The sequence below is a fragment of the Mytilus galloprovincialis genome, chromosome 1, assembly GCF_965363235.1.
Source record: "Mytilus galloprovincialis chromosome 1, xbMytGall1.hap1.1, whole genome shotgun sequence".
Taxonomy (NCBI): Eukaryota; Metazoa; Mollusca; class Bivalvia; order Mytilida; family Mytilidae; genus Mytilus; species Mytilus galloprovincialis.
In genome coordinates, this window is record NC_134838.1 from 48,362,646 (window position 1) to 48,389,159 (window position 26,514).

Below are 26,514 nucleotides of genomic sequence, written 5' to 3' on the forward strand. Positions count from 1 at the left end.
GGACTTGACCACCAAAACTTAACCTTGTTCACTGATCCATGAAATGAGGTCGCGATCAAGTGAAAACTGTTTGACGGGCATGAGGACCTTGCAAGGTACGCACATACCAAATATAGTTATCCTATTACTTATAATAAGAGAGAATTCAACATTACAAAAATTCTGAACTTTTTTTTCAAGTGGTCACTGAACCATGAAAATGAGGTCAAGGACATTGGACATGTGACTGACGGAAACTTCGCAACATGAGGCATCTATATACAAAGTATGAAGCATCCAGGTCTTTCACCTTCTAAAATATAAACCTTTTAAGAAGTTAGCTAACACCGCCGCCGTAGCTGCCGCCGGATCACTATCCCTATGTCGAGTTTTCTGCAACAAAAGTTGCAGGCTCGACAATAATAACCAACCAGATGCTCCGCAGGGCACAGCTTCATACGACCGCATAGGTTGAACCCTGAACGGTTGGGGCAAGTATGGACACAACATTCAAGCTGGATTCAGCTCTAAATTTGGATTGTGATTAAATAGTTGACACAGCATAGGTTTTGGACACAGAATGAATGTGGTCTAATGAACTTAAAATATTTTTTTTGTCTTTGAGCAATCACTATGCTGTTGAATATTAATCCTCTCAAAAAAATGTTTGAAGAAATTTTCTTTTTATTTATGAAATCTGAAATGAGAAAAATTAAACCCCCCCCCCCCCCCCCCACCATTTTTTTTTCACATCCCCCTTTCCCTTTTTTCAAAACTGATCTCAATTCAAATTTCTAATGGAGTTTGCAACAATAACTACTCATTTAAATACATCATAAAATATTAAAATGTAACAAAAAGTGCTTGTTATCACTGAATGGTAAAGAGTGTTTTAATTTATCAGTTGGTAGTAAAAGTGAATATACATTGTGCATTGTATAAAACAATGATTTAAGTTGATTCAACTACTTTTCTGGACAAAGAAAGATAACTCCAATCAATTGAAAATTTCTTGCTATTGCACAATATTGTGCAATTAGATATTTCTTGCTATTGCGCAATACTGTGCAATTGAAAATATTTGCTATTGCACAATACTGTGCAATTGAAGATTTCTTGCTATTGCACAATACTGTGCAATTGAACATTTTTTGCTATTGCACAATACTGTGCAATTGAAGATTTCTTGCTATTGCTGAATACTGTGCAATTGAAAATTTCTTGCTATTGCACAATACTTAATATAATAATTTTGGATCCTGATTTGAACCAACTTGAAAACTGGGCCCATAATCAAAAATCTAAGTACATGATTAAATTCAGCATATCAAAAAAGCCAAAGAATTCAATTTTTATTAAAATCAAACTTAGTTTAATTTTGGACCCTTTGGTATTTAATGTAGACCAATTTGAAAACGGGACTAAAAATTAAGAATCTACATACACAGTTAGATTTGGCATATCAAAGAACCCCAATTATTCAATTTTTGATGAAATCAAACAAAGTTTAATTTTGGACCCCGATTTGGACCAACTTGAAAACTGGGCCAATAATCAAAAATCTAAGTACATTTTTAGATTCAGCATATCAAAGAACCCCAAGGATTCAATTTTTGTTAAAATCAAACTAAGTTTAATTTTGGACCCTTTGGACCTTAATGTAGACCAATTGGAAAACGGGACCAAAAATTAAGAATCTACATACACAGTTAGATCCGGCATATCAAAGAACCCCAATTATTCAATTTTTGATGAAATCACACAAAGTTCAATTTTGGACCCTTTGGGCCCCTTATTCCTAAAAACCTGTTGGGACCAAAACTCCCAAAATCAAAACCAACCTTCCTTTTATGGCAATAAACCTTGTGTTTAAATTTCAAAGATTTCTATTCACTTATACTAAAGTTATGGTGCGAAAACCAAGAATAATGCTTACTTGGGCCCCTTTTTGGCCCCTAATTCCTAAACTGTTCAGACCTTAACTCCCAAAATCAATCCCAACCTTCCTTTTGTGGTCATAAACCTTGTGATTAAATTTCATTGATTTCTATTTACTTATACTAAAGTTATTGTGCGAAAACCAAGAATAATGCTTATTTGGGCCCTTTTTTGGCCCCTAATTCCTAAACTGTTTGAACTAAAACTCCCAAAATCAATCCCAACCTTCCTTTTGTGGTCATAAACCTTGTGTCAAAATTTCATAGATTTCTATTTACTTAAACTAAAGTTATAGTGCTAAAACCAAGAAAATGCTTATTTGGGCACTTTTTGGCCCCTAATTCCTAAAATTGTGGGACCAAAACTCCCAAAATCAATCCCAACCTTCCTTTTGTGGTTATAAACCTTGCGTTAAAATTTCATAGATTTCTATTCACTTTTACTAAAGTTAGAGTGCGAAAACTAAAAGTATTCGGACGACGACGACGACGCAAGACGACGCAGGACGACGACGACACCAACGTGAAAGCAATATATGACGAAAAATTAAAATTTTTGCGGTCGTATAAAAACAGCAAAATTTCCTTAAAATTACCAAATTCAGGGGCAGCAACCTAACAACAAACGGTCAGATTCATCTGACAATTTCAAGGCAGATAGATCTTGACCTGATAAACACTTTTACCCATTTCAGATTTGCTCTGAATGCTTTGGTTTCAGAGATATAAGCCAAAATCTACATTATACCCCTATGTTCTATTTTTAGACATGGTGGCCATCTTGGTTGGTTGGCCGGGTCACAGGACACATTTTTTAAGCTAGATACCCAAAGGATGATTGTGGCCAAGTTTGGTTAGTTAACTGCCTCATGGGGCATTCCCTGCAACATTAAAAATATATCCAACTGACATATTCTATAAAGTTATTCCGTCAATACAGAAACCCTAAGTTCAACCTAGTTTTTAGATAGTTAAATACTAACCTTGTAGAAAAATTTATCTGTGTTGATGCTATTTTGTAATTAATTCTTTCTAATGTGACAAATTTTTGTTCATTATTTTATACAAAACTTTAACTTACCCTAAACATAACCATATTTCTTATTAAAATCTGTGGAGAACCCCTTATTTAACATAATGCATTTTTATGTTTCAGGAAATAGTCAAAACCCCCAATTTGGCAGAAACTTTTTAAAGTTTCCACCATACTGAACAAATGTGCTGAGATTGAAGTTGATGTGACTTTTTTATGCTTTGTATTAATCTGATGATTTAAGCCCTTTTCAACTGATTTTTATGGATTGTTCATATGTAATACTGTCACACCAATGTCCTAGGTTAGGCAGGGGATGGGCACTACCAAATATGTTAAATCCCTTTATATTATGTATGTGTGTGTCTCAAGCCAGAAGCATGTCATTTAGCAGTTGTTGTTTGTTTCTGTATATTATATTTGTTTTCCATTCATTGTTTTGTACAAAAAACAGGGCATTACTTTTCTTGTTTGAATTGTTTTACCTTTTATAGCTTTTTACAGCAGACTAAGGAGTATGGGTTTTCCTTGTTGTTGAAGGCCTTAGGGTGATCTTTAGTTGTTAACTTTTATGTCATTTCATCTCTGGTGGAGTTGTCTCATTGGCAATCATTCCACATCTTCTTCTATTTTATATTGAGAGATATTACAATGCAATTTTCCATAAATATCTTGCAAGAATTGAGAGGGCTAATGACACCAGTGCGGAAGCACAACACTATTCATTTGGTACTAAGGATTCATTACTATTCATGGGATACCAATTCTTGTGGATTCATGGATATAGGTAAACCACAAAGTTATATGTTCAACAAAATGTTCAAACTTTCTATCGGTTTGTATGCATATTTGGAAAAACCAAGAAATAAAATATCCAAACTACAATTGTTCCTCAATTCATGATAATTGGAAACTAAGACAATATATGAATCCACAGTATACTGGTTTATTCCTAGTATTCCATGAGAATTTTGTCTCTTGTCACCATATTTTTTTCTTTTCCTAGTTATTGTCATAAGTGTATGATTATAACATTTGTTCTTCAGCATTTCATTCCAATTATTCTACAAAGCATGAAAATATTTGGAAGAATAAACAATAACAGTATGCTCAATGTAGATAAAACTCTGGAAAAAGATCTCAATAATTCTGATTTTAAAATGATCAAATGACTTCATATTGGCAAAAGAAATATACTTACACTACTATCATTAAATAATTTATTAAATGTAATTAACAAATAACCTTATTCTACAATTATAACATCAAACAATATTAGTTAAAACACATTTAACAAGGTTAATAACTAACAAATTCAAACCATGCATAGTATAGCAAATGCATGCAAATTTATAGAGTAGTAATGTCTTCATGAAATGTTATAATGTCTTTTTAATTATGTGTAATCTCTGTTAATATATCTTTAACTATGTCAAATTTCTAATGTAAATGTAAAAATTATTAAACAAGAGCTGTCAAAATGGCAGTAAACCGGATTCTTGAGCATTTATTTGTGTTCTGGCATTTATCAATATTACAAGGACCAAAACTCCTAATAGGAAAAAATTATGATTATCAATATCAAACTTGACTTCCATGTTGTCAACAATAACAACATATAAACTAGATAGAAAATGACCCTCTAGCAGGACAAACTTTGTGCCCTTAATGCATAAAGTAAGAAAAAATTACTAAGTCCATCTACCTAGGATTTTGAAAATATCTAAAATAAAATTTTAAAAGGTTTGGTTGAACGGTTCATGAGTAAATGCACGGACACAACATTTTTTAAACTTTCAAGAACCGTAACTCCTGAACGGTAAAAGTCAAAATCGTCATTATTGAACTTGACCTCCATTTTGTTGTCAGTAACAACATATTAAAATTTCAAAAGGTTTGGTTGACTAGTTCATGAGTAAATGCACGGACACGACATTTTTTAAACTTTCAAGAACCGTAACTCCTGAACGGTAAAAGTAAAAATCGTCATTATTGAACTTGACCTCCATTTTAATGTCAGTAACAACATATTAAAATTTTAAAAGGTTTGGTTGAACGCTTCATGAGTAAATGCACGGACACAACATTTTTTAAACTTTCAAGAACCGTTACTCCTGAACGGTAAAAGTCAAAATCGTCATTATTGAACTTGACCTCCATTTTAATGTCAGTAACAACATATTAAAATTTTAAAAGGTTTGGTTGAACGCTTCATGAGTAAATGCACGGACACAACATTTTTTAAACTTTCAAGAACCGTTACTCCTGAACGGTAAAAGTCAAAATCGTCATTATTGAACTTGACCTCCATTTTGTTGTCAGTAACAACCTATTAAAATTTTAAAAGGTTTGGTTGAATGCTTCATGAGTAAATGCACGGACAACATTTGGTTGCCGCCCGCCCGACCGCACGCCGTACATCCCCAAATCAATAACCGACATTTTTGACACAAAAATCCGGTTAAAAATTCTATATCAAAATAGTTAACTAAAAAATTTGATAATGTTTATCATTTCTTTAAAACAGGAAGACATTGCAGGGGAGATCATTCATGTCCTGCAACATGTAATTCATCAAAAACAACAATTAAGTTTCTGTACTACATGTTATTACACCTTCTCCGCCAATTCAATTTGAATTTCAACAATTACCCCTTATTTGCATTAATGCTTTTCACTTTTGCTTTAAATCTTGTGTCTTTCTTTACACTTTAAGTCATTGAATCAATGTTTCTCTGTGTTACGATTTTTACTGGTCAATATATTCCATTCATGCCATTTCATAACCAGGATGTTCACTCATCAAGGTTACTCAAGAAACATTTAATTCTCTGCTGTTTGAAGATAAAGCCATCAAATGAGATGATACCTAAGAAACAAAAAAAAACATTTTAATACATTTTGTACTTTGATTTATATGAAAAGAAAGCTATAGCTAATTTTTTTTTTGTAAATGGCTGTTTTTTTCTGAAACTCAACTGAAATAATACTGAATCAAGTGATACTGCCATGTACGGGCAATTTTTAAATGAATGTACACAATTATATAATATTTTGTAACTTAATTTAGATTTTTTCCTAATTCAGCATACTTACACAGGGTAAATAGTTACAATAAATGGGAGGAGATTCCTGTTAACTGACATAAAGATTTTTTTTAAATTGAAATACATGTACCTTATAAAAAAATGTACCAAATCAACAAGTTTAAAGTCATAATAAACGAGTGACCGGCGAAAAATAATGTTATTCCAATTCTTGAACCAATGCATATAATCATCATAAACTTTAGTTTTCTGTGCACGATTTTATCATTTTTTTTCGAATAAATTACGTATAATCGTCAATCGGTCAGTGTTGTTGTGAAAATATGGCAGGTAATTAAAGTTCGTGTTGTGAAGCCGAAGTTTTATGATTGTCACCTGTTTGTCAACAATCAACATGCATGTTGAGCACGTGTTTAACATGTACAATCAGAAAATAGTTTTATTTTAAGGACATACATGCGTATTGCAATCACCGGCAAGTAAAATAAAGTAAACTTCTTCTAAATATGAACAAACTAAAGAATTTTCTTCAGAAAAAAGTATATGTACATAAGTTTCATTATAAAGACTATCCATTGAGTTATAAAAAACATATGCATTATTTTTTTTTAATTTGAGGTTTCTTATGACTTTAAGGCAATTTAGTCAATGATGTCATAATTATGCACGTAGATAATGTAAACTATAATTTAAATTTTTTTGCTATAAAAATGCTCTCTATACAATTTACTGTGCACTTGGTTTATTTTACAAAAATCAATTTTCATAAACTAAAATAAAGTCATTCAATAAATAATCTAAATTTGTGGGTTGCAACTTCATAATTATTTCTATGTTTTTACTGGTTGATGTCTGCTTTATGTCCAATGGCAAATGCGTGCATAATCTGCATGATTGCATGTAAACGAGATATTACTAGATCATCACAAGAATCAGACTTTTAATGTGCTAGCTCGCAAGGTAAAAATTCATACGGATACATATCCCCAACTTTATTCTGTCAAAGTCTTTTTCCAGACTTCTAATTGCCACATGATTTTAGGTGAAGCAGTATATATCAACTTTCAAAAACATTAAAAAAACTAGAGGCTCTTAAGAGCCTGTGTCGCTCACCTGGGTCTATGTGCATATCATAAACAAATTAAAATTAACAAAATTTATGAAAATTGTTAAAAATTTACTATAAAGGGCAATAACTCCTTAAGGGGTTAATTGACCATTTTGATCATGTTGACTTTTTTGTAGGTCTTACTTTGCTGTACATTACTACTGTTCACAGTTTATCTCTATCTATAATAATATTCAAGATGATAACCAAAAGCTGCAAAATTTTCTGAAATTACCAATTCAGGGACAGCAACCCAACAACAGGTTGCCTAATTGGTCTGAAAATTTCAGGGCAAATAAACTTTGACTTAACGAACAAATTATTTGGGCCAGGGGAGCTAAAAACGTGGACAGGGATATCCATAAGGAAACATAGAACAGGGAAATCTGACTTCAAATAAATATTATAATTCTAGGATCAGAATACAACAATAAGTTCCTGAATATGCACATAATATCACTTGACGTTAATCAATTAATTAAAGAAAATTTCAAGTGTGGATTCCTCAAATCTAAATTATCATAATGACAATATACTGTAAAAAATAGATCAATGTAAATCAGTTTTTGAAATGTTAATCATGCTCTATCACAATAAAGAGATCAGTTATTGGTGATATATGATATAGAGCCTATACCAAAATGGTCAAAGGGAGACAACTTTAGTTTGTTCAACATTACTTTTAACTTGGATAGAGAAAACACACTACTTTAGACATAGTGATAGTTTTTTTTAGATTTATAGTGTTTCTTATGTGAATAACAAAATCATTGATAATTGAATTCAAGATTTCTTTACCAAACCTCTAAGTAAGGGAACAAGCACTCATGTGTCACTGTTGTTTTTATGAAACAGGGACAAGAAATTTGAAGCTTAAAATAAAATGTGAGTAGTTGTCCATTATTGGAGACTATACAATAAGTGATTTACTGATGTTCCTTACTTTTCAAACTGTTTTATGGATAGTTGTCTAATTAGAAATTACTAATTTTTCTTACTTTAAAGGGGCACTAACTACAAGATATATGAAAAACCTAATATATTATTTTTTTTTTTGCTCAATCAGTAATGAAATACAAATAGTAAAATAATAATTCCCTTTTAGCAGCCAATAAGGTTCAATTTTGTCAAAATAACCAAAAAACATTGATTATGAATTATTCACTTGCAATTGAATAATTTGACCTCATTGAATCTGTATTCCTGTGAACTTTAATTTAACCCTTTAGCTTGAGATGGATAAAACTTGAATTGTATGTGTAAAGTTATTTAAAGGAAGAGAATGTCAACATTGAAAGTGAAACCAGGTGCTCCACAGGGCGCAGCTTTATACGACCGCAGAGGTCGAACCCTGAACAGTTGGGGCAAGTATGGACAAAACATTCAAGCGTGATACAGCTCTGAATTTGGATTGTGATCAAATTTTTGAGTTTACATGGTTTTTTTTTACACAAAACAAATGTCAAGATTTTACAAATCAATTAAAGATTTCTTCTTCAAACTTTTTAAATCGAAAATTGAATAGTTGATCATGACACAGCATAGGTTTCTGACACAGAATGAATGTGGTCTAATGAACTTAAAAGTTTTTTTTTGCCTTTGAGCAATTCACTATGCTGTTGAATATTAATCCTCTCAAAAAAATGTTTGAAGAAATTTTCTTTTTATTTATGAAATCTGAAATGAGAAAAATTTAACCCCCCCCTTTTTTTCACATCCCCGTTTCCCTTTTTCCAAAACTGATATCAATTCAAATTTCTAATGGAGTTTGCAACAATAACTACTCTTTTAAATACATCATAAAATATTAAAATGTAAAATAAAGTGCTTGTTATCACTGAATGGTAAAGATTGCCAGGTTGGTAGTAAAAGTGAATATACATTGTTTATTGTATAAAACAATAAAAAAAACTTCATCAGCAACATTTTATATTGGAAAATTTCCAATGAAGTTGTTTACATAAAGTTATTGGCAAATAAAAATAGAAAATGACATCATAGTCATGTCTGGCAAATGTCCAACATACATTATCTAAAAACATTTTAGATAAGATAAGGAAAAAAAGCTTCATCAGCAACATTTTATATTGGCAAATTTCCAATGAAGTTATTTGCATAAAGTTATTGGCAAATAAAAATAGAAAATGACATCATAGTCATGTCTGGCAAATTTCCAACATATATTATCAACTACTATTCTATACAAAGAAAGATAACTCCAATTGAAAATTAATTGCTATTGCACAATATTGTGCAATTAGATATTTCTTGCTATTGTGCAACACTGTGCAATTGAAAATTTCTTGCTATTGCACAATACTTGATATGGAATCCTGATTTGGACCAACTTGAAAACTGGGCCCATAATCAAAAATCAAAGTACATATTTAGATAAAGCATATCAAATAAGCCCAAGAATTTAATTTTTGTTAAAATCAAACTTAGTTTAATTCTGGACCCTTTGGACCTTAATGTAGACCAATTTGAAAACTGGACCAAAAATTAAGAATCTACATACACAGTTAGATTTGGCATATCAAAGAACCAATTTATTCAATTTTTGATGAAATCAAACAAAGTTTAATTTTGGACCCCCATTTGGACCAACTTGAAAACTAGGCCAATAATTAAACATCTAAGTACATTTTTAAATTCAGCATATCAAAGAACCCCAAGGATTCAATTTTTGTTAAAATCAAACTAAGTTTAATTTTGGACCCTTTGGACCTTAATGTAGACCAATTTGAAAACAGGACCAAAAATTAAGAATCTACATACATAGTTAGATTCGGCATATCAAAGAACCCCAATTATTCATTTTTTGATGAAATCACACAAAGTTCAATTTTGGACCCTTTGGGCCCCTTATTCCTAACTGTTATGACCAAAACTCCCAAAATCAAACCCAACCTTCCTTGTATGGTCATAAACCTTGTGTTTAAATTTCATAGATTTCTATTTACTTATACTAAAGTTATGGTGCAAAAACCAAAAATAATGCTTATTTGGGCCCCTTTTTGGACCCTAATTCATAAACTGTTGTGACCTCAACTCCAAAAATCAATCCCAACCTTCCTTTTGTGTCATAAACCTTGTGTTAAAATTTCATTGATTTCTATTTACTTATACTAAAGTTATTGTGCGAAAACCAAGAATAATGCTTATTTGGGCCCTTTTTTGGCCCTTATTTCCTAAACTGTTGGAACCAAAACTCCCAAAATCAATCCCAACCTTCCTTTTGTGGTCATAAACCTTGTGTCAAAATTTCATAGATTTCTATTCACTTAAACTAAAGTTATAGTGCGAAAACCAAGAAAATGCTTATTTGGGCCCTTTTTGGCCCTTAATTCCTAAAATGTTGGGACCAAAACTCCCAAAATCAATCCCAACCTTCCTTTTATTTCATGAACCTTGTGTTAAAATTTCATTGATTTCTATTCACTTTTAATAAAGTTAGAGTGCGAAAACTAAAAGTATTCGGACGACGACGACGACGACGACGACGCCAACGTGATAGCAATATACGACCAAAAAATTAAAATTTTTGCGATCGTATAACAAAAAGGTAAATAATTTGATTGACTGATTCGATCCACAAATTAACATTCTAATACAGGTAAAACCGATGATAAGCATTTATTTTCTATCTGTAATATGAAATTAAACAGACCTAGAATAACTCAACAGCATGTGTTTGCTTAATCTATTTATATCTATATTCATGTTTACATCACTTATATGGTCATCAGATGACTATAGAGGTCAACTCAATAAATAATTAAATTGCTTCTAGACTCAAATACAAATACACATGAAACGAAGCTACATATTTTCATGCCTGTGACTTGTTTATTGTTTTATTTAGACTTTTAACAGCTTGGATAAATGTTTTACATTGTTATAAATCAAATATGAGAAGTTTTATTTAGACTTTTAACAGCTTGGATAAATGTTTTACATTGTTATAAATCAAATATGAGAATTTGATTAGAATCGGTGAACATGAATTTGACAGCTAGTGCCCCTTTAAACTTAACTTTGCCTTAAAGGATTTAATTCTTGTTAATCTTAGAAGATTATTTTCATACCTGTTGAACTCTAAATGCACAGACTTGGCCCTTATAGTTTCCAACTAAGGTCAGAGAACTCCATAACTTGGATAGAAAACTGTAACAGAGAAAATACGTAATTAACTTTAAACGGATCCTGCATGATATTTATTTTGAACAACACAAACATTTAAGATTTTTTTTCCCAGACTATTAATTGCAACTAATGTGTAAAATATTTTGGATCTTCATTTGTGCATGGTTACTGTTCAATATTCCTGTTATCAGCAGAAAAAAACCAAAATGAATAATAACAATTTGAAATAATATGACACTAAAATGTTTCAATGCCTGAATTCTTGTAGCTCTTAAATTTAAATTCAGAGTTTTTATATTAAATATTAACAGTTGGGGCAAGTATGGACACAACATTCAAGCTTGATATAGCTCTGAATATGGATTGTGATTAAATAGTTGACACATCTTTCAGTCAGTTTAATTGAAGTCTGGAGCTGGCATGTCAGTTAACTGCTAGTAGTCTGTTGTTATTTATGTATTATTGTCATTTTGTTTATTTTCTTTGGTTACATCTTCTGACATCAGACTCGGACTTCTCTTGGACTGAATTTTAATGTGCGTATTGTTATGCGTTTACTTTTCTACATTGGCTGGAGGTATAGGGGAGGGTTGAGATCTCACAAACATGTTTAACCCCGCCGCATTTTTGCGCCTGTCCTAAGTCAGGAGCCTCTGGCCTTTGTTAGTCTTGTATTATTTTAATTTTAGTTTCTTGTATACAATTTGGAAATTAGTATGGCGTTCATTTTCACTGAACTAGTATATATTTGTTTAGGGGCCAGCAGAAGGACGCCTGCGGGTGCGGGAATTTCTCGCTACATTGAAGACCTGTTGGTGACCTTCTGCTGTTGTTTTTTTTCTATGGTCGGGTTGTTGTCTCTTTGGCACATTCCCCATTTCCATTCTCAATTTTACAGCATAGGTTTCTGACACAGAATGAATGTTGTCTAATAAACTTAACAATTTTTTTTTAGCTTTTGAGCAATACACTTTGCTGTTGAATATTAATCGCCTCAAAACAAATATTTGAAGAGATTTTCTTTAAAATTACTGAAATCTGAAATGAGAAAAATTGTAAACCCCCCCCCCCCCCCCCATTTTATTTCACCTACCAAATGCCCTTATTTCAAAAATAATCTCAATTCAAGTTTCTAATGGAGTTTGCAACAATAACTACTCATTTAAATATCAAAATTTAAAATGACATACAGTTATGGTTAAACTCAAATCCTAACCATCCTTTTTTGGATTGGAAACTTGTGCTATAATTTCAGGCAATTCTATACTGTTCCACAAGTTGTTGTCTGGACACTAAAAACATGCTTATTTTGGACCCCTTATTCCTAAACCAAAGGGACCCCATAATCAATCCAAACCTTCTTTTTTGTGGTTTCAAACTTTGTGTTTAAATTTCAAAGATTTATATTTACTAATACTTAAGTTATTGGCAAATTTCCAATTATGCTAAAATTATTGGCAAATTTCCAATGGAGTTTTTTAATACTGAAGTTATATATATTGGCAAATTTCCAAAGGAGCTTATTAATACTGAAGTTATATATATTGGCAAATTTCAAATACACATATTTTTAAGCAGTGTGAAGTAGTTCAAACATTACTTTTGGATTACCTCCCTTACACTGCTTTCAAATTGTTTTAACTGTCCTTTAACCAGAAAACCCCTTGTTTTTCCCCTTTTGCCCCTAATTCATATATGGTTTGAGTCATAACCCCCGCAAAGTCAATCCTAACCATCCCTTAGTAGTATGGAATCTTGTGGTATAATTTCAGAAAGATTCATACTTTTAAACAAGTTATTGTTGTGAAACTACAAAAATGCTTGGTTTTTGGCCCTTTATTCCTAGACTGTTTGTCCCATAACCCTTAAAATAAATCCCAACCTTCTACTTATGGTATTAAACATTGTAATACAATTTCAGAGCAATCGAAATACTTATACACAACTTATTGTCCTTAAACTAGATAAATGCTTGTTTTGGGTCCCTTTTGGCCCCTTATTCTTAAACCTTATGAACCATAACCCCCAAAATCAATCCCAAGCTTCGTTTTGTGGTTCTCAAGATTGTGTTAAAATTTAGTTCATTTCTATTTACTTATACTGAAGTTATTATCCAGAAAACAACAGTCTTTGGACAACAACGTGATACCAATATATGACCACAAATATTTTATGGTCGTATAAAAATTTGAAATGTGAAAAAAAAAAAATTTGAACCCCATAAAAAAGTTTGAACCCCCAAATATTTTGAATCCCCCCCTTGGAGCAATTACCCTCACACTCTAATCCAGCCTTTCCTTTGTAGTATGGAACCTTGTAGTACGATTTCAGAGAGATTCATATTCTTAAACATCAGTTATTGTCTGAAAACTAGAAAAATGTTTGTTTTTGGCCCCTAATTCCTGCATGAATTGGGCAATTACCCCCAAACTCAATCCCAGCCTTCCTTTTGTGATATGAAACCTTGTGGTACAATATAAGAGAGATCCATACAGCAACACACAAGTTATTGTCAAGAAACTACAACTAGAGGCTCTAAAGAGCCTGTGTCGCTCACCTTGGTCTATGTGAATATTAAACAATGGACACAGATGGATTCATGACAAAATTGTGTTTTGGTGATGGTGATGTGTTTGTAGATCTTACTTTACTAAACATTCTTGCTGCTTACAATTATCTCTATCTATAACAGTACTTTCTGTGGAAAATGTTTATTTTAAGAAAATTGTTAAAAATTGACTATGAAGGGCAATAACTCCTTAGGGGGTCAATTGACTATTTTGGTCATACTGACTTATTTTTAGTTCTTACTTTGCTGTACATTATTGCTGTTTACAGTTTATCTCTATCTATAATAGTATTCAAGATAATAACAAAAAAACAGCAAAATTTCCTCAAAATTACCAGTTCAGGGGCAGCAACCTAACAACCAATTATCCGATTCATCTGAAAATTCCAGGGCAGATAGATCGTGACCTGATCAACAATTTTACTTCCCATCAGATTTGCTCTTAATGCTTTGGTTTTTGAGTTATAGGCCAAAAACTGCATTTTACCCCCATGTTCTATTTTTAGCCATGGCGGCCATCTTGGTTGGTTGGCCGGGTCACCGGACACATTTCTTAAACTAGATACCCATGATTGTGGTCAAGTTTGGTTAAATTTGGCCCAGTAGTTTCAGAGGAGAAGATTTTTGTAAAAGTTAACGCAGGACGACGAAGACGGACAACGCCGGACGCCAAGTGATGAGAAAAGCTCACTTGGCCTTTTGGCCAGGTGAGCTAAAAATGCTAGTTTTTGGCTCCTTTTTACCTAAACTGTTGGCACCTTAACCCCCAAAATGAATCCAAACCGTCTACTTGTAGTATTAAAAATTGTGTTTCAATTTCAGAGCAATTGAAATACTTATACACAAGTTCATATTCTGAAAGTAGAAAAATGCTTGTTTTGGGCCCCTTTTGGGCCTTTATTCCAAAACGGTTGGGACCATCATCCCCAAAATCAATCCCAACCTTCCTTTTGTGGTATTAAAACATTCTTATTAAAGTTCAGAGACTTATTAAATTTCATAGAGATCCATTCACATAAACGAAAGTTATTGTCCGGACACCAAATGTGTCTTCAGACGATGCAGACAACGATGACATCATACCATTATACAATCCAAAAATTTTTTTTGTGGTCGAATAAAAAAATCCCCAAAAAATTCTCGTCTTAAAGAATTTTCTCTGCACAAGTCAAATGACATTCACTGATCTATTTGACAAAAATAAACCATACACGTACCTGCAAGATACTCTAAGGATAGCTTCTAAATGCCTCTTTCTAAATTTCAGCACATCTACACTGTGACTTGCTCCTATCTGAGAAAAAAAAATTATACAAAGTGTCTGAATTTACTATAGTTAAAAAGCATCACATATGACATAAAACTTAAATAAATGATTAAAAATTTAATGAAACTAAATGCTTCTTTTACTGGGAGTAAACATATGTTCATCACAATTATAAAACTGCAAGAGGAAGCATGCTATGAACATCCCATCTCTGATCCCAAAGTTGTTAGCAATCCATACTTCTGGCAACTCACATAAAATGTTGTAATTACATGAAAAGTGGGTCCTCCAAAACATAGGTCACTTTAAACTCTTTTAAACACAAAATCAGCTCAATAAATACATTCAAACTGCAAATGTTCAGACAACTGCTAAATTTGAGAATGACAGCAGAACTGTATGATGGAATGATTCTATCAATGTGATGCACATAAGTTAACATGTATATTTTGCAATAAATCAATTCTTTAGAATCTTATTTAAGTTCTGTATTGAGGGGAATTTTTCCATTTGTTTATAATTGAAACTTCATTTTGCAATACATGAATTAGTTAGAACTTTTTATAAATTCCATGTTCAAAGGAATTGATTGATTAGTTTAGAATTTAAACCACATTTTCCTTACCTCACCATGCAATGACTGAATAGCCTGTGTAATAAAATACTTAAACATGGCTGCCTCTATTTCTGGTTCTAGTGCTCCATCTTCAAATTCTCTAAAATATTAAATAAAAGTCAATATCAAATGGAATACATGTACATCATTCCTAATATTTTAGGAAGTTACAAAAAAAAACAATATAACAATGGTATGGTAGTTTTATTATTTATCTAAAGGCTCTAAAGAGCCTGTGTCCCTCACCTTGGTCTATGTGCATATTAAACAAAGGACACAGATGGATTCATGATAAAATTGTGTTTTAGTGATGATGATGTGTTTGTAGATCTTACTTTACTGAACATTCTTGCTGCTTACAATTATCTCTATCTATAATGAACTTGGCCCAGTAGTTTCAGTGGAAATTATTTTGTAAAAATTTACAAAATTTATGAAAATTGTTAAAAATTGATTATAAAGGGCAATACTCCTTAAGGGGTCAATTGACCATTTTGGTCATGTTGACTTATTTGTAGGTCTTACTTTGCTGTACATTATTGCTGTTTACAGTTTATCTCTATCTATGATAGTATGTAAGGTAATAACCAAAAATTGCAATTTTTAAAAAAAAATTACCAACAGACCACTTTCGAGTCATCTGTCACCGGAAAAAAACTCGTCAATTAGGCGCGCCTTAATGACGTCATTTACCAGATAGAGGGGATCGCCTGTATCCCTGCACTATTAACATTCATCAAGCATCTTAGTGATCGTCATTGTGCAGGATAAACTAGAAATAATTTTTGTTTTGTATGTACTGAATCACAATTTCCTAATGACAGCAATGCTTGATTGTCAATTATGAGAATTTAGTTTGCCAAATAAATCGTGCAATATAGTATTATAATTTGCAAACCACTTGCTCAACATTGGAACGGAAGTGACAATGCCACTAAACACACAAATGATGTTAACTAAAACCGGAGTTTTTGACAGAAATGCATCGAACTCGAAAGTTGTCTATTGCTTCACAATACCATAAAATCAGAAAGATTTGTAATGTTTATCTTAATATAGGAAAAATTAAAACTGGGCATCTTTGCAAAAGAAAAACTTCATCTTAAATTATTTAATTTTGATATCAATATTATCTGTATGTAACATTTACTGAACCACAATAAATCATGTTAAATTTTTGGCCTACATATCATGACATATATTGTATCCAACAATTTTTTTTTTTTATCAAGATCAATTTTTGTAAAAGATTTCACCTTGTACTTTCCAGTGGTACTTTCATCAATCACCATTTAATATTATAATTTTCTACTTTTTTGTTTTTCAAATTTAACCACACTAAACTATATTTCTATAGAAAACTAACTTTCATGATTGCGTTCAAATGTTTAAAAGCAAAAAAGTACTAGTGTGACTGTTCTTACATGAGGGAAACACTATTGTACTTACAATTTTATTTTCAAGTAGGCATATGGTAGATGATCTTTACCCACAATCCTTTTGTACATTTCAGTTTCTGAAAGAAGACAAGATTAATAGATGAACATAAAATATCTAGATAGTAGTTGTATCTTACGCTTTCTTGTTCATGTTAAATCAATACCAGTGGTCAGAGATAGTGAATGTTTAGTTATGGAGGTTGAATATTTTTCTGGATATCTGCAAAGTTTTTCTCACAGGCGAATTAAGCAAATGAAATGATCAAAACAGGTTTCAACTTAAAATACCACAATTATTTAAGGGACTTGTATTTGTTAGTAAAAACTTATTAACAGAAAGAAGAAATCTATACAGAACAAAAAAGGATTTTTCATTTTTAAGATAATATGCAATCACAAAATAAAATGAAAATCATGTAGAGTGGGATGCTCATTTTAGCCATAGTTTTCAATGTTTTCTGCAGTTTATGTTCAGGTCTTTATGTTTTTGAAGTATAATGATATTTCTATATGAAGATAACATCAAAAGCAAAATATTCTTAGCTTAAAATCTTGATTCTTTGAAAAAAAATCATCTGAAAAGTTAGAATAAAGGCTATTTGAAATTTCCTGATGTTTTGTTAAAGGGGGACACATATTCACTGTTTTTACACATCTATTTAAAATTAAATTGCTGCAGCTTTAAACAATATTTGTCAAATCAATTTCCTTATAGATGAATGGCAGACATTTCAAAGGTGTACAGAACTGAAATTTAGGGCAACCAGTCAAAGAAATACTTCTTTGAAATCATGTTTTATATTCAGGAAATTGGCTGAAAATTGTTGCTCGTTTTTCAGTCCTTTCAGTAAGTGCCGAAATTTTGTCTAGTTTAAATAATAATCATATTTGTTTTGAAAATATAATTTACCGCCATATTTCTTTATTTAACATTGTTTAAACCATCCTTTTATAATATTTGTTTTGAAAATATAATTTACCAGCATATTTCTTCATTTTAACCATCCTTTTGAAGTTTTTACACCTCAAAAATCAATAAATGGTGAAATAGTGTCCCTGGTGAAATATGGGTGCCTAGTCCAAGATTACTCTGACGTCCAACGATGTTTTACCAGATAAGCTGGGGCCATGGGACGTCAGAGCTCATCCCATATCAAAAAGTGGATATTTGCCCATCCAAAATAGATGCGCTGCTTCGTCGCTTCTCATGCTTCTGGTGCCGACTAACAACCTTGGAATTATATAAATCAGGTATCAATTTGTTCATTTTTCATTTATCTCTTCATATATGTAAGTTTCATCTACCTGTCACCCTTTTATTTTCTCATATTAAGATAGTTTTCACAGTGACCCATCAATTCTGGCATTTTAACTTTCATTTTGAAAGATTGTCATGTGATCGAGAGAAAAAAAGAAATCCACAATGGACTATGGGAAATGATGTATGCATATGACCCTTAAGGTCAATATAAATACATAATTTAACACCTCTTTCAATTACGATGCAAGTATTCTAGATGTCTGAGAGCTTCTGATTGTTATTGTGGATGGCACTAAATGCTTAATACCGATCTCCTGTAAAGGAGGTGAAAAATCGTGGTTGGCTACTCAATGTTAGATATCGATCTCCTATAAGTATAAAGGAGGTAAAAAAAGTATAAATATTTGCACATTTGAGTCTCGAGGTCGCAAAGTCTCTCATAACTTGACGTCCATTTGAAAATAAAAGTAAAAATGTCTGAATCGATGGGTAACTGTGAAAACTGTATAAATATAAGAAAATAAAAGATGGCAGGTAAATGCAACTTACATAAATCAAGAGATAAATGAAAAACTAACAAATTGATACTTGATTTATATAATTCCAAGGCCATTTTTCGGCACCAGAAGCGACAAAGCAGCACATCCAGTGTTTTCCATAAGAACCGGCCGCCGGCCAAACTGACCGTTTCAAACAGTTATTTGGTTTATTTACGTTTGACAGTTCCAGTTTGTATTTCTATCGGAACACATGGCCGTTATCCATTGAAAGAGACTTATTAGAAAAATCCCCAGAGATATCGAGTATATATGCAAGTCATGCAATGTCAGGTCATTAAAAACTATCACTTGTTGTTGAACTGTTGACGATGAAACGTTCCATCACAGATTTTTTCCCCGCTAAGCGACACAAAGGTGTGGATTTTTATGATAAACAATTTATAACATTTGCATGCATTATTTTTCAATTTGTTCTGTTGTGTTTTATTAATAGTCGCGAATGAATCGATGACATAATTGTCAATTTGGTTTAAATGCACTACGCTGGATCGAAGATTCGACAGCTAGTCAATATTCCCCGATCGGGAGACAGCCTCCAGATCTAGAGATGTCTCTAAATTGGGAGACATGGAATACATTATTTGTCTCCTGATTTGATATGACCCAACAGGCCTGAATACTTCAAGCAAATACGGAAAATTTCCTACGATAAAGAAATATTTACAAATCAAATTTGCTGTCAGACAGAATCAAAAATATAATTGAATTTTGAAAAATTAAGTCACACTTAACAAGAATACATGTAATCATGACACTAAGACTTAGTAGTTAGAAAACATCAATTGCAGTGGCGGATCCAAAAATTTTCATAAGTAGGGGCCCACTGACTGACCTAAGAGGAGGCCTGCTCCATTCACGCTTCAGTGATTCCCTATATAAGCAACCAAATTTTTTCCCAAAAAGGGGGGGGGGGGGGGTCCGGATTGAGGTTATTAAATATACATTGTGTAGATGTAAAATCAAAACCTTAAACTCTCCGAAGATGATTATTCCTCTTCTGATGATTTAGATTAATAAATTTCATTTAACCAAATTGATAGTTTGAATTTTACCCATCATGTTGTGTTGTCTAAAGTCTATTTGGTTATATGAGTTCTAAAAACAAGAAGATTTTCATTCTTTTATTTGTATTTCTATTACAACTTAAATATATTACATAATTATTTCAAATCAAAAGCTTAAAAGACATGATTATATAGAATAAAGTGTGCATCCTATCTATAATTAAAACTTCTAATAAATAAAATTGCTGCATCCAATACAGAATTTGAACAGTATGCTCAATTTTGTCAACGTTTAAATTATAGCAGCATTCAAACTCTAAAAATTGTGCAGACAAAATTTTTTAGAAAAAAAGTTCTGCTGGTAGTATGTCAATTTGACAAGCATGAAATATTGTCTTAAAATTCACCAGATGCCAGGATTTTGAATCTAGATTTTAAAAATTTTTCAGGGGAGCAAGCCCCCCCCGTACCCCCCTTTCTTTCCAGTGACCGCCTACTTATTCATTTTGGCCTGTAAGGCAAAAATGAATGGAAAACCCTGGCATCTATTCTGGATGGGCAAATATCTACTTTTTGATATGGGACACGCTCCAACGTCCCAGGGCCCCAGCATGTCTGGTAAAACAGTCGTTGGATGTCAGATAGTCCAGGATTACTCTGACATCCAACGGCTGTTTTGCCAGACAAGCTGGGGCCGTGGGACGTCACAGCTCGTCCCATCTCAAAAAGTGGATATTTGCCCACCCAAAATAGATGCCCTGCTTCGTCACTTCTGGTGCCGACTGGGGGCCTTGGAATTATATAAATCGGGCATCAATCTGTTCATTTTTTTATTTATCTCTTCATTTATGTAAGTTTCACCTACCTGCCACCCTTTATTTTCTCATATTTAGACAGATTTCACAGTGACCCATCGATTCAGACATTTTTCTTTTATTTTCAAATGGACTTCAAATTACGAGGGATTTCCCGACCTTGAGACTCCAATATGCAAATAACAAGTGAAACTGTGAGCTACTGCTCACTGATGATACCCCCGCCACAAGTGGATAATTTTAATAGTGTAAAAATATGCTAGTGTTCGGTACACAGGAAGTTGTTGAGTGATCTGAAAACGCATCACACGGTATAGCTGACCTGTATAAATCCTGAAACCAAATTTCAGAAATCCTTGTATTGTAGTTCCTGAGAAAAATCTGACGGAAATTTTCAACTTGGTTATCATGTGTAAAATAGTACAAGTGTTCGGTAAACAGGAAGTTGTTGAGTGATGAATCTGAAAACGCATCACACAGTATAGCATACTTATATAAACCTTGAAACAAAAATTCAGAAATCCTTGTATTGTAGTTCCTGAGAAAAATGTGACGAAAATTTTCAACTTGGTTATCATGTGTAAAATAATACAAGTGTTCAGTAAACAGGAAGTTGTCGAGTGATGAATCTGAAAAGGCATCAAACGGTGTAGCAGACTTATATAAACCCTGAAACCAAATTTCAGAAATCCTTATATTGTAGTTCCTGAGAAAAATGCGGCGAAAAATATTCATGGGACGGACGGCTGACGGAAGGACAAACAGAGGTAAAACAGTATACCCCCCTTTTTTCAAAGCCGGGGTATAATTATACTTTTATCACCTCCTTTATAGGAGATCGATATTTAACATTTAGTATAATCAACCACGATTTTTCACCTCCTTTACAGGAGATCAGCATTTAGTGTCAACCACGATAATAATCGTAAGCCTTTGGACATTTAGATTACTTGCATCGCAAATGAATGAGGTGTTAGAATATGGTCATTTGCATAAATCATCACTTTTTTTCTCGTGGTCATGTGATAATCTTTGAAAATGAAAGTCAAAATGTAGAAATTGATGGGTCTTTGTGAAAACGGTTAAAATATGGAAAAATAAAGTTTGGCAGGTAGGTGAAATTTACATAAATGAAGAGATACAATATAAATGAAAAATGAACAGATTGATGCCCGATTTATATAATTCCAAGGCCGCCGTCAGCACCAAAATTGACAAAGCAGCACATCTATTTTGGTAGTCCGAGATTACTCTGACAGCCAACGGCTGTTTTGCCAGACAAGCTGGGGCCGTGGGACGTCAGAGCTCTTCCCATATCAAAAAGTGGATATTTGCCCACCCAAAATAGATGCGCTGCTTCGTCGCTTCTACTGCCGACTGAATTATATAAATCGGGCATCAATCTGTTCATTTTTCATTTATCTCTTCAATTATGTAAGTTTCACTTACCTCCTGCCAACCTTTATTTTCTCATTATTAGACGGTTTTCACAGTGACCCATCGATTTCGGCATTATGACTTTCACTTTCAAATGGACGTCAAGTTACGAAAGAGTTCGTGGTCTCGAGACTCAAAATATGCAAATATTTATATTTTTTCACCTCCTTTATAGGAGATTGATGATTAACATTTAGTAGCGAACCATGATTTTTCACCTCCTTTACAGGAAATAGGTATGAAGCATTTAGTTCCGACCACGTTACAATCGTAAGCTCTCGGACATTTAGATAACTTGCATCGTAAATGAACGAGGTGTTACATTATGGTCATTTGCATAAATCATCACTGTTTTCTCGTGGTCACGTGATAATCTTTGAAAATGAAAGGCAAAATGCTGAAATCGATGGGTCACTGTGAAAACTGTCTAATGATGAGAAAATAAAGGTTGGCAGGTAGGTGAAACTTAAATAAATGAAGAGATAAATGAACTAGAGGCTCTAAAGAGCCTGTGTCGCTCACCTTGGTCTATGTGCATATTAAACAAAGGACACAAATGGATTCATGACAAAATTGTATTTCGGTGATGGTGATGTGTTTGAAGTTCTTACTTTACTGAACGATTTTGCTTCTTACAATTATATCTATAATGAACTTTGCCCATTAGTAACAGAGAACTATATTTGGTAAAAATTTACATAAATTTACCAAATTAATGAAAATTGTTAAAAATTGACCCATTAACTCCTTAAGGGGTCAATTGACCATTTAGGTCATGTTGACTTATTTGTAGATCTTACTTTGCAGAACATTATTGCTGTTTACAGTTTATCGCTATCTATAATAGTATTCAAGATAACCAAAAACGACAAAATTTCTTTAAAAATTACCAATTGGAGGGCAGCAACCCAACAACCAGTTGTCCAATTCATCTGAAAAATTCAGGGCAGATAGATATTGACTTGATTAACAATTTTACTTCTTGTCAGATTTGCTCTAAATGCTTTGGTTTCATAGTTATAAGCCAAAAACTGCATTTTACCCCTATGTTCTATTTTTAGCCGTGGCGGCCATCTTGGTTGAATGGCCAGGTCATCGGACACATTTTTCAAACTAAATACCCCAAAGATGATTGTGGCCTAGTAGTTTCAGTGGAGATTTTTGTAAAAGATTACTTAGATTTATGAAAAATGGTTAAAAATTGACTATCAAGGGCAATAACTCCTAAAGGGGTCAACTGACCATTTCGGTCATGTTGACTTATTTGTAAGTCTAACTTTGCTGAACATTATTGATGTTTACAGTTTATCTCTATCTATAATAATATTCAAGATAATAACCTCAAAATTACCAATTCAGGGGCAGCAACCCAACAACCGATTGATCGATTCATCTGAAAATTTGAGGGCAGATAGATCTTGACCTGATTAACATTTTTACCCCCGTGTCAGATTTGCTCTAAATGCTTTGTTTTTTGAGTTATAAGCCAAAAACTGCATTTTACCCCTATGTTCTATTTTTAGCCGTGGCGGCCATCTTGGTTGGTTGACCGGGTCACGCCACACATTTTTTAAACTAGATACCCCAATGATGATTGTTGACAAGTTTGGTTTAATTTGGCCCAGCAGTTTCAGAGGAGAAGATTTTTGTAAAAGTTAACAACGACGGCGGACGCCGGACGTAAAGTGATGGGAAAAGCTCACTTGGCCCTTCGGGCCAGGTGAGCTAAAAATGCACAGATTGATGCCCGAGTTATTTAATTCCAAGGCAATTAGTCGGCAGCAGAAGCGACGAAGCAGCGCATCTATTTTAGGTGGGCAAATATCCACTTTTTGATATGGGACGAGCTCTGACGTCCCACGGCCCCAGCTTGTCTGGCAAAACAACCGTTGGACGTCAGAGTAATCTCGGACTACTATTTTGGGTGGGCAAATATCCACTTTTTGATATGGGACGAGCTCCGACGTCCCACGGTCCAAGCTTGTCTGGCAAAACAGCCGTTGGACGTCAGAGTAATCTCGGATTAGACATCAGAGTAATCTGGCACATATAAATCTGAAATTAATTTAATTATATGTTATTTAATTTATATCATCGTTTTATTGGTTTCTTAGTGTTGATATTTTTTAGGTGTTCGGTGGTAAAAAGACCCACCCGAGAACTACAGTGGAACGGAAAATGGGGGCGAATCTACGCGTTACCGATCACTGTGAGCTAGTAATTCTGTTTAGGGATATCTTAACCTGATTCCGCTTCTGACTACATAACTGAACTATATTATATTCAATCAATACAGAATATTTAGAATGGTATGAACCTGTTATGTTTTGTCTTTACTCGTCAATATTTATCTCAACATTTTTTATTTCTTTCACGTGTCGTCCCTTTTCATTCGGAACATTGCTCGGATTGATTCCGAAAGGAAAAATATTTTTGGCGTTGTTAGTAAATCATCGCGCGCGTACCCCAAACTCCGTACAGCGGTAGAGTTCGGGCCCGGTGTTCGAGTCATACTTTCTTTTCTGTACAAAGAAGCGTAGCAAGATGTCTCCACTCTTTCTGAGTTTGTGTATACTCATATATTTGAACGAACGCAAGGTCAAAGATCATACGATTTTGTCTGTATAAGTGGCCGTGATATAATAAACGTATTTACACTTTTGGTATTTAGCTGAATCTTGCCTCCGAATGACCTTAGATCTACTCCGAATCACCTTTTGACGTCAAGCAACAATCACTTTTAAATTGTGACGTCAAATATTTTAAATTATGATGTCAAAGTTTACGGGAACCTGTGTGATTTTACGTAATGGCGGACAAATTTGCATACAAGTGTAAATACGTCTATTACATTGTATGTATGTTTTATTACATTACCTGATTACGTTATTTTGATTGGCTAACAGCAATCTCGGTCCGTCTGTAATTGACATTCATTACACAATGAATAACTTTCATGAAGACACGAGGTCCCACAATATAGACTTTATAGTGAACTGGTCAATTAGGTGACGACCATTTGATATTCGGGGGGGGGGGGGGGGGGGGAAATAACTCAGCCTTGATAATCACAAAAATAATGATGGTTTGTTCTGTGGTAGTTTGAAAATAAATTACCTGACTTGCAATGTATTTAAAATAAATAACTCAGCAGGTCTAATCGAAAGTATGAGATGGCACCTGATTCTTTATAAATTCATCTTTTCCCCAAAAAAATCGGGAAACACTTCCCAATTTTTTTTTAATAATAAAAGTATTAATATTTAATTATACTTGAAATGTCTGAAAATTGGTTCATTTAACTTGAGGTATATTGTCTCGGGAAACCTTACAGGGGCGGATCCAGGATTTTCAGTTAGGGGGGGGGCGCAAAGTTTTATTTTTTGGAGGTTTCTTTAGGCAAAACTATTGAAATATTCTTCTAAAGGGGTGAAATGTAGCTAATTCGAACTATTGTGTGGTAAAATTAGCGAGAAATTAAAGTTTCAAGCTGAAACTGCCTTAATCCACACCTGACAAAAATCTACAGATAGACGGGCTGACAGACGGACGGAAAGTGAGACGAGACAGATCACAATTGCTCACCTGACCAATATATTTTTCAAACGAAAATTTCTACTTTTATCAGCGATTTTTAATTGTCCTTTCATACCATCTGTTTTTTACATTTTTGATTTTCGGAGGTCGTGCCAGACTTCACTGTGTTCGCCACAAACAACTAAAATCAGAATGAGATGCATTTACGCAGTTATATTTATTTTCTTGGGATCCCAAGCATACAGTAATACGGTACAGAATTCGGCTAAATATTTAGGTTGCAAGTGAGAAATAAATACTATATATAGACACAGAGAAACAAATTAATAAACTAACCTTTCGCTTGAAACAGTATTTCTATCTTTCATTACGGATATTATAAAAGAATCTCACTGTTTTCTTGACCGTGTCATGATGAAATTGTGAAAGTGAGTAAGGGATGTTTTGGAACTTCGATTATCAAACAAATTTATTATAAAAACCGCAAATACAATGTAACATGTTTTTACTTTAACTGCTAAAAACCTATTATATTTGTCATTAAACGCAGCTCCGCGTTTGACACCTTCCTTTGAAGTTATTTATAGAACTTTAATAAAGCGTAGGTCATTTGATTAGTAATCACGTTGATTCAGTTAAACTGACTGTTTTATATACTTTGAATGTTAAAAAAGATTGAATGGTCTCTTCTGATAATTAAATATGTTGAAGTCAACCCATGCTTTTGCAAATTTTAGGGGGGCGCACGCCCGCCACACC

The 26,514-nt window shown here is 33.1% G+C and overlaps 1 protein-coding gene across 2 annotated transcripts; it reads right to left on the reverse strand.

Moving 5' to 3' along the window:
- Positions 1 to 4,155: 4,155 nt before the first annotated feature.
- LOC143076669 (ribonuclease P protein subunit p14-like) lies at positions 4,156 to 25,158 on the reverse strand. Of its 2 annotated transcripts, none has more exons than XM_076252517.1 (6): positions 25,096 to 25,158; positions 17,152 to 17,218; positions 15,712 to 15,802; positions 15,037 to 15,113; positions 11,193 to 11,271; positions 4,156 to 5,818 (listed from the first exon to the last, which is right to left on the reverse strand). In XM_076252517.1, exons 2-6 carry the CDS (start codon positions 17,208 to 17,210, stop codon positions 5,762 to 5,764), a joined length of 363 nt encoding a protein of 120 aa, XP_076108632.1. In that variant the 5' UTR covers positions 17,211 to 17,218; positions 25,096 to 25,158; the 3' UTR covers positions 4,156 to 5,761. The 2 variants fall into 2 exon arrangements, with proteins under 2 accessions (XP_076108632.1, XP_076108626.1); XM_076252511.1 differs by lacking the exon at positions 25,096 to 25,158 and adding an exon at positions 24,536 to 24,628.
- Between the last annotated feature and the right edge of the window lie 1,356 nt (positions 25,159 to 26,514).